Here is a 9,533-nt window from a genome sequence, read left to right on the forward strand (position 1 = left end):
ACTTGATCCAGTTTCAGTTACTTTTCTTGTTGATCCTGTGTTTTAGTCAGCAGATTCCCGAGTGCATTAAAAGTGTAGTTTTGTTTAGCATTTATGAGTTTTTCTTAGCAGAAAAGAATGTAGAAATGTAAGCTATATTTTAAAACGCATTGAGAAAATTCCGTTATTTTCTTAAATAACGTTCCATTAGGGAAGAATGAATCAATACATGGCTCCCAAGACGTACGTCCTGATCTAAGGTTACGTTCTGGCTCCATTGCTAGCTGTGGGCCACATCATAGAGTCGGCCCAGCCCTGCAGAATGTGCCCCATGCTGTCCAGTGGTGGCACATCCGTCACGGACGGAGACGCACCGCTGCTTGGGTCACAGCTGCGGGGGACTCTGACTTGCCGCAGGAGGGTCTGGGGCAAGCAGGAGACATTGCTGTATCTTTGGGTGGGTCATTCCGAGCCAAGCCCGAGAGGCAATAGGTTCTGTGTCCCCACTTGGTGACTTACCGAGAGTGCGAGTCTAAGAGGCAGTGTGGGCCAGCCGCTGGCCTCTGCTGACAGGCTCTGACGGCTCTCGGCATCCCGGAAAGGTTTGTTATTTGTTGGACACGAAGCTGTAGTCTCACTGAAGTCTGGGACTCACACACAGTTGTTCCCACCCCCGGCGGCTTTTCCACCAAAGCCTCCGTGGGTGGAACCTTCAGACACCAGTGAGAGCTGGAGCAGAGGCCGGTAGCAGTGCCCCTTAGCACAGGTGACAAACACCATGCTTCCTGCTTCCAGGAGCTAACAGAGGAGTTGGGGGAGCTGGAGGTCAGCTCGGACGAGGAGGCGACGGTGACCACCAGGGTCGTGCGCCGGCGGGTGATCGTCCAGGTACCAGCTGCGCAGCTGCTGCTCGTGGGGGACCATCCGTCCCGTAAGCCCCGGGGCCGAGCTGAGCAGCGAGGCCTGGTGTGCTCCTCGGGCTGTGCATGGTCTCTCCACAGCAGACCCTCGGCCTCCCATGTCGCGCCATCAGTAAAAGCAGCGTGCCGGCGTTCGCGGCCCCCGCGCCGTCCGCCTTGCCCCGGCCGGGCTGACCGCGCGTTTGCGTCGGTCTTACCAAGCCCGGTCCGCGCCGCCGAGCACGGCATCGCCCGCCTTCCCCCTTTCCGCCCGCCACGCGGCCGTGCTCAGCAATGCGGGAAGGCTCCCATGGCTCCTGCCCTGGGGGAGGCCCCCGCGGAGTCGCCACCCCACGCCGAAGTGGCCCTTTCTCTCGACACCTCAGGGAGACGACGTGCCGGACGTGCCCGCGGAAACGGCCACGGAGGAGGAGTACGTCGACGAGCACGGACGCACCGTGGTGAAGAAGGTACTGGCGCGCGTGTCCTCACGGCCGATTCCGGACCCGCCCACCGTCACCCGCACCTCGTCCCGTCCGTCGTGCAGAGACGACATGCGAGTGCTCTCTCTTCCAGGTCACCCGGAAGGTCATCCGGCGGTACGTGTCCTCCGACGGCACCGAGAAGGAAGAGGTGACGATGCAGGGGCTGCCCCAGGAACCCGTCAGCGTCGAGGAAGGGGACGGCTACTCCAGAGTCGTGAAGCGCGTCGTGCTGAGGAGCGACACGGAGCAGTCGGAGGTGAGGCCGCCCGGCGCTCCAGGCCTGGCCTTCTGGATGGGTGACAGGGCGCTCAGCGGGCACGACGCAGCCGCTCGGGCGTGGCAGTCGCCCCCTTAGTCGCCCATTCGCTTTTCCTTCATGATTTTGTGGAATTTCAAAGTGACCGTTGGTGATATTTGTAGCCATTATACTCACTGTCTTTGGTTCTTTTTATTTCTGTTTCCTGTTAAATTCAAAGTTGACTGCAGCAGAAACCCTAAAGTCCAGTCCAAACGGACGAGCTCGCCACCTGCTGGCGAGCAGAGGGCTCGGACAGGGCCGCGCGTAGAGCCTGCTGGTGCCCGTGGCCACTAGAGTAAACACGCCTTGTCCAGGCGCCTGTGTTTCCGGGCCGTCGGGTCAGGGTCCAGAAACTCTTCACTTGTGGTTTTGTTTCTCTCTTTTAGCTCCCCCTTTGAGGAAAACTTGACTCTTTGACACGTAACTTTGCAACATTCTCACTGTTTTGCTTCATTCACGTCCTCCAAATTTTATTGACGCACGCGAGGTTCTCTGGAAAACACGCTCTTCAGTTGCTCACGTCTTTGAGAGTCGCTTCTTCGGGGTTAACTGTCTTCATAATGCCAGAGCAGAAGCTTAGACACGGGAGAGAGGGTTCGTCCCCAGGCACTACGCCTGCGTCACACTGAGAGCAGCGTCCTGCTCATTCCTGTCCTACTCACGAAACTTCCTGACGGGTTGCTGTTCACGTGATAACTGTTTGATTCGGCCGTGTAGACAGAGACGTTACATAGACGTTAATAATTGATCATAGGTTTTTTCCTAACTGCTTCTCCTTTCCAAAATCCGGTTTTCCGGAAGGCCAGAATATAACATTGTAGTTTTTGTTTGTGTCTTTGTTTGTACAGAGGAAAATTCATCATTGTTACATTCGGCAGTCAAAAACTGTGCACTGTGTGTCCTTCATTCATTAGGTGACTCTGTCCGAGCCCGGCCTCTCAGGCAGCACCTCACAGTTTCAGGCCGAGCCAGTGGAAGGCCGTAGAGTCAGCAAAGTTGTTAAAACAACGGTGGTGCGCGGAGAGAGGGTGGAGAAGCATCTGGGGGATTCTAGTTTAGCCACTGATCTTCCTTCAGCCAAAGACGACTTTGAAAAGGTACAGAACCATCTTCGCTTTGCTGTGTGTGTGTACCTCATGTTCGTTTTCTGTTTGAAAAGAGAACATCTTAGCGTCTGTCGTCCGTGTGTTCACGGAAGGGCGCGACTTAATGCAAGATGGCAAATTCCTGTTCGAATAGCTCTTGCGGTGGAGTAGTACATCCTCCACGTCTGCTGTTCTTTGGTGTCACCGTAAGAGCTTTTAAAAATTCAGATGACACGTTCTCCAGCTGAATCACAGGCAGCCTCAGGAGCTGGGGCAGGATGGTACGTCTTACTTAAAAGTCCCAGATGTGACTCGCACCCATGATGAAACAAGCATTTATAATTAAGTTTTCTTTCCAGTGAGTAATAAATGGGTCTATGGTGACAGATTCACAGACCCTTACTACGATTCAGAAATCCCAAAATTCTGAAAACCAAAACAAATTTTCTAAGTTAGTAGCAAGCTAACTTGGTAGTAAAACTTACTGTGAACTGACAAAGGAGTCTTTTTATCCTCCCTGGAGTAAAATTCAGATGTTTTGCTGTTGGCGTAGTCATGGGTGTGATTACAGGATGCCGCTCCTACCACCTATGCGGCATTAGGACACACAGTGTGTACACCCTGTCACCTTTCTAAAACCCAAGAGGAAGATAACCTGGATTCTGAAGCCCGTCTGGCCCCAGGGACTTTGGGGGTGTGTGTGTGCAGAGCCCCCACTCATTCTACTGAAGCGTTCGAAGTTAAGCATTCCACTGTGTGCTCTCCCACACCCACAGCGTGCACCCTCCCACACCCACAGCGTGCACCGACAGTGTGTCCGCATGTGTCTGGATGTTAAAACCATACTGGGTTCAAACACTTGCGGTTCTTCACAGTTTGACTTTGGACGATCAGAGGATGAATTATCTGAGCTGCGTGTTGCTTGTTTCTGGTCACTGCGATGGTCGTTAGGTCTCCGTTGTAGAAAGGGGGACCGAGGTGAGGGGCTAGAAGCCGACGGCGCGGGTTCTGGTTTGCCGCCTTTGCGAGGTCCTGTGTCAGATCTCCGTCACAGATGGGGGCAATTTAAGCCAAACTAGGACCTAAGAACGGATCTTATTTATCCTTTGCGGTGCGGTGTATCTTTTTATACAGACTAGAGATGGATCAGGGCAGCCGGGGATCGTCTTAGCGTCCGCGGCTCACGATGGTTTATCTCGCTTCCTTCTCTTGCTTCAGGCTTTGAGTTACGCAGGTAGCCACGCAGACGTCCACTCTCCTGCTTTAGTAGAGAGTCAAACCCTGAAAGAGGACGGATCAGTCATTAAAAGGTTTGGGTTGGCATGGAGTGATGCTTCGCCAACTAACACCTTAAAAATTTGTCCCACTTTAGGAAGAGAAAAGCAGAGCCCCACACAGACCCCAAAGCCCCCGGGAACGACCAGCCCTCGTTGTCAGGTGTCAGCCTGTCGGCGTGTCACTGCGAGTGGACACCCCTTGGGTTTCAGCAAGCCACCAGTTTTGTCAGGGCCAGCCAGCTGGGGCCCCCATGCTGACAGGCATGCGGAGCACAGAGAAAGGAGGCTAAGCCTCCGCTCATGCGTTAGTCTGGCACCCCGAGCTCGGCCCAGTAGCCCACGCGTCCCAGTGGCCCACTCTCCACGAGGTGTCTGTGCGTGAGTGTGACTTGGGTGACGCCGAAGCCAGGGGCTTTAGAGTGTCAGGAAGTGTCATGACAGCGGTAAGCAGCCTGAGTCTGTGCGTGAAGGGGGCACGCCGCGCGGCTCTGGCTGCCTGTCCCGTGACTGTTCGGTGTGTAGACCTTGGCGTCTTGCCTTGGTCTGGGCCACTAGCAGCTCCGTAAGTGTTAACGGAAGGTCTCAGCTCTGCAGCAAAAGACACAAAGCAAACTAAAGTTCCTCTTATGTTCACTTCACTCAGAAGAAGGGAAAGAGTGTCCTTTAGAGCACCCCACAAAACTGTTTCGGCCTGAGCAACGCAGTCATTAGAACCGTGAAATTGAAAGCGGTCGCATCTGCCCTCCAGTCGCCCGTGGGGTGAGCGGCAGTTGTGCACATGACTGCACTTGCCCGCAGGACGTTAGCGAGTGCCCGCGACTCACGGTGCACGTGCTTTGCACGCTCTGAGCTTTGAGTCCCCGGGCTCAGACCAGCCAGGTGAACACGCACCGCCAGCACCAGACCCTCAGGCCGGGACAGGGCAGGACACCAGCTACCCCAGAGTCCCAGCTGCAGCCTCTGGGTCTGAGGCCAGGGGCAGGAGAGCCAGTGCCCCACGGCCCACAGTTGTGGGCACCCCGCACTGCGCAGCCCTCTGTCCTGTACGTGGCCGAGGGCGTGACTCATGCCCACTGCTCCCCAGGACACAGAAGTACGTTCGTCCTGTCCCTGAGTGACACGCACACGTCCATCACACGTGTGGGCACAGACCCTGGAGGCCCCGCGACAGAAGCGCATCCCTAGCTCCAAAGCCACACAGGCTCCTGCTAGCTCTTGGCAGAAAATCGGAAAGCCGTTATGGATGCTGAGTCGTTAGAAATCACAACTCGATTTTGGCCATTGGAACTAGATTTGATCTTTATCTAGGGGAACACGCTGAGGTGCTTTCAGACACAGAATACTTCGCGTAGCAGAGTAGGAGAGTGGGGAGCACGAGGCATGAGGGAGAGCGGGAGGGGGCAGCCGTCCCACAGAGACCAGGGGTGTCCGGCCGAAGCAAACGTTGAACACCCGGGGTGGGCCAGACTCGCAGAGAGAGGCGCTGGGTGGGCGCCAGGACTCCAGGACTGGGCACAGGCCGTCCGCAGGGACGGAGCCCGGCATAGGAGCAGCTGACCATCCCACACCGTACCCTGTGCGTTTGTGTGGACAGTGGCCCCCCCCGGCCCTGGGACCTTAGACGCTTGGCTCTGCCACTCACTAACCGTGCTGCCCTTCGGCTCTGCGATGCAGGCCCTCGGTTGCTGTGACAACGGTGCCTGCACGTAATGCACGTTTCCTGCATGGCTGAGCGGGGACCGCACTCTCGAGTAGGGCTGAGGGTGGGCAAACCACAGCAGCGTCGTTTCCAGTACGGAGACAAGTGGCAGTACAGGTGCGGGGGCACGCCATCGCCCCTTTGCAAGGGGTCAGCAGTCCGACGAGGGGCCCCCCGAACAGCACAGGCCGCTAGGTGACAGCAGGAGACACGACCCGGCAGTGGGGTGCTCCAGGAGGTGAGCAGGGCCGTCTCCAGTGGTCCCCCTGTGCGGGTCCCGTCCCTGCCGTTGGCAGGCGAGGCGACCCAGGCATCCCCAGACCGTCGTCCCAGGCCCCTTCCTCGGTCCCGCAGAATGACACTCAGGTTAGAGGCCTCTGTCCCGTGGGAAGGTTCTCTTAGAGTTCGTGGGACACTGGAGTCGCGTTGTGACTAAGGGTTGAGCCGCAGCCTCGGGAGTTTTCAGGGAACAAAGTCAGACACTGCCGTTCTCAGCGGGTCGGGGCGTGTGTGCGGTGGGGGCGCGCGTGTGGCGGATGGGGCCAGGGCGTGCGTGTGCACTTGCTGTTCCAGGGCGGCCAGGCCACCTCCCTCGGGACGGGGCGCGGGTAGCCACTGTTGACGGGGAGGGCCCTGACCTCTTGTCTGCCTTCCGCAGGACCACCATGAGTAGAGCCAGCACGCAGAAGAGGGCCGTGGTGAAGGACCAGCAGGGGACGCGCGTGCACCAGGAGCACCTGGCAGGTGTGCCAGAGGCGCTGGAGCCCGACGACCTCCAGCGTGACCTCCGGCGTCTCCTGCGGCGTCTCTGCGAGGAGGACTTGGAGCAGGAGGCCGAGTGAGGGCCGCGCTCACCCCGGAGCCCACCCCCACTCAGCAGCCCAGCGTCCGTGGCCACCCGCGGACCCCGCCCCGCCGCTGCCAGCAGACCCCGCGTTGGGCCAGGTCCCCCTCCTCCTAACTGTAAGCTCACTTGTGACCAAAGAGTGCGCCCTCCACTCTGGATGCTGCACCCACGACTTTGGTGTGTGCTGCCCGGGGACTGGCCACCTTCGTCGTTCTGGGCTGCCGCACGAGCCCCACGAGAAGCCACCGACCAGCACGCCCCGCTGCAGACTCTCCCAGTGCTCCGACGAGCACACGTCAGAGTCCAAGCCGCCGCCTGTCACCGCTGACGGGGGCTGAGTGCGGCCTGGTGGTCGCCGACAGCGGTGGGTCAGGACAGTGCGACACGGACAACTGGCACCCGCTCCTCCTCGCGGCGGCACCGGGGGGCCCGCTTTGCCCTTGGGACCGCGGCCTAGCTGTCCTGGTAGAGGGTGGCCAGTGCTCTCGGGGACTCCCCCTGGGTGAGCCTGCGCTGCTGGTACCGCCCTCCCCTGCGACGCCAGCAGCCACACCGAGGCCAGCGCCAGAAGCAGGCGGCCCCGGTGCAGAAGCGGGTCCTGGGGCCTTCTGGCGTCTTCGGGGCCTGGAGTCGGGGTGCGCAGGCAGATATCTAGACAGCAGTGGCTGCTGTAGTTTCCAAGTATCGTTGCTGCTTTGGTGACCACGCTGTCTTACTGGTGGCCCTTCCTTCTGGCCACCGCCCAGGAGGTCGTGTGTTGGAACCAGGACTTGCCTACGTCGGTCACACGGAGTGACGTCCCCGCTGTGTTGGAGCAGCTTCTCCCCCTCCCTTGGGTCCCACCTCGCTGCCACCTGCATGCACCTCTGGAGAGCTGGCCCAGGCCACACCTCCAGCCACGCCGCCGGAGTCCCTCTGTCCACCCTCCGTGAGCACGTCTCCCCTTTCGGCGAGGTCTGGTTCTTAGCTTGCAGACAAGATTGAGAAATCCTTTAAAATCTGGTTTTGGTTAAAATTTTCGGTTCGTTTACTTGAAATCCGAGCTCCCTCGACAACTAAGTGCATCCAGGCACTTGGCCGTGTGTTTGTTTCGAGGAAGGGACGTCAGGCACCCGGGCGAATCCCACGTCCGCTGCTTCCTCCTCCCGTGGTTGAGGCCGCGTAGCGTCTAACATGTATATTCACAAATATATCCACGTAAACTATGCATTCGGACCAGTTTTTCATTAAAAGGAAGTGTAGTCATGCAGATGAAATCTACAACACACCCCAGACTCTGCGCCCCGGACGGAGCCCTTGCCAGCCCGAGCCGGGCCTTCCCTCTGTGCAGACGTGACTCATCGCTCCGAGTCACACACGAGCGTGACACACAGCGCCACGTCCTCACGTTGGGTAGCGTCGCCAAGAGACCCACCTGGGCGGGAGGCGTCCGAAGCCAGACCCCCGGCCCCCGTGCACACCCCTCAGCCGCTGGGTGGGAAGCGGCGCCCGTGGCCGGGGCCAGGATTCCGGGGACCCACCGGCGCCCTCCCGCCCGACCTCTGGAGCGAAGGGCAGCGTTTCCGTGGTGTCACTTGCAGTGCCGATGATGTCTGTGTAACAGCCTAATGGTTATTCACCTTTTTTTGGTTTTGATTTTTGCCGTGTAATCGAGAAACTTGAATCCTGTGAGAAGAAGTGACTTTTCAGTTGGTGCGTCAGCATCGTGTCCCCATGCCACACTAATCGAGCGTATCCACGAGGGCATGTGTTAGCTAATGGAAAATGACACTAACAACATAGCTGCAACGTGTACGGTGGCTGATTTACTTAAATAAAATGTACAAGTGTCACGTGTGGCAGCGACTCGTTCTTCTTTCCCACTAACCCACGAGTTCAGGGGACAAGGGGTGATGTATGGGGGGAACAAGGCAGATCTGAAGCCGGGGAGAGACACAGGCCGCTTTCGGTGCCCTCGAGCACCAAAAGCGCACGTCGACGGAGCCGGGGCCTTCGGCATCTCTGAGCGGTAAGAGCGGCGGGAACCCCCCAGTCACAGCCTTCGGCCTCTCGCCCTGAGCTCCGGAAGTGGCTCCAGGTGAGACGTGTCTCTCCCCCCTCGGGAGCCCCTGCCCTCCACCCCTGCGCCTGTGCTGCCAGGCGACTCTGGGAGGCAGCTCAGGGTGGGGCGGCTGCCAGAAGTTGCAGCCCCACCTGTGACCTCTGGGCGGGGGAGGGGCCGGGGGTGGAATCAGGCCGGTCAGTCAGTCCCGCCGGGAGCGTCCACAGACGCCCAGCAGGTCGGCTCTGGGAATTTCCAGTTGGAGACACGGGAGGCAGCGAGTCGAGAGGGCGCGGACGGCCTGTGTTCCCGCACCCCTGTCCAGTGCCTGTCCACCTGGCGGGTCCCGAGCCACATCCTTCACAGCAAGCCGGGGACACGGTGAGTGACGCACTTATCTGAGTTCCGTGAGCCGCCCTGGCTGTGGCCAGGTGGTCACAGGGATGGCATCTGAGGTGTGAGCGTGTGGTGGGGGCACATTTGGGGACAGCCCTGAGCCTGTGGCAGCTGACATCGTCTCCGGGTGGACGGCTCAGAACCTACCGCCTGTGGGACCCGGTGGCACGGAGACGGGGTCTCCGTCCGCTGAGCAGGGCGTTCGGGAGTGGGCAGCAGGGCAGGCGTGGGGGAGACGCGGGGGTGACGGGCAGGATGGGCCGAGCCGTCACTGTTTCTGCACAAACATGTGACAAGGGACGGTTTCAGCAGTTTAAAGACTTCACGGACACAGTGTCACTTCATTCTCAGGACGACCCTGAGTGGTGCATGTTTCCATTACTCCTCACAGCCAGGCACAGCCACCTCGCAAGTGACACGGCTCGCTGGTCACAGAGCCCAGGACGTGAGCTTCTGTGTGTCGCCCTCCCAACTCCAGCAGCAAACCTTGATGTGTGCGTTCTTTCGAGAAAGGGAATGGTTTTGTG

General features: G+C 58.9%; 1 protein-coding gene across 1 annotated transcript in view; it reads left to right on the forward strand.

The window, feature by feature from the left end:
* Positions 1–8,401, forward strand: part of ANK2 (ankyrin 2) — a 269,516-nt gene extending 261,115 nt beyond the window's left edge. The window contains exons 41-46 of the mRNA XM_023520862.1: positions 775–867; positions 1,265–1,348; positions 1,455–1,619; positions 2,576–2,758; positions 3,965–4,056; positions 6,381–8,401. Of these exons, the coding sequence (XP_023376630.1) occupies positions 775–867; positions 1,265–1,348; positions 1,455–1,619; positions 2,576–2,758; positions 3,965–4,056; positions 6,381–6,564 (801 nt within the window). The 3' untranslated portion in view covers positions 6,565–8,401. The remainder of the gene's footprint in view (positions 1–774; positions 868–1,264; positions 1,349–1,454; positions 1,620–2,575; positions 2,759–3,964; positions 4,057–6,380) is intronic.
* The last annotated feature ends 1,132 nt before the right edge of the window (positions 8,402–9,533 follow it).

This window comes from Pteropus vampyrus, unplaced genomic scaffold, assembly GCF_000151845.1.
Source record: "Pteropus vampyrus isolate Shadow unplaced genomic scaffold, Pvam_2.0 Scaffold282, whole genome shotgun sequence".
Classification (NCBI taxonomy): Eukaryota; Metazoa; Chordata; class Mammalia; order Chiroptera; family Pteropodidae; genus Pteropus; species Pteropus vampyrus.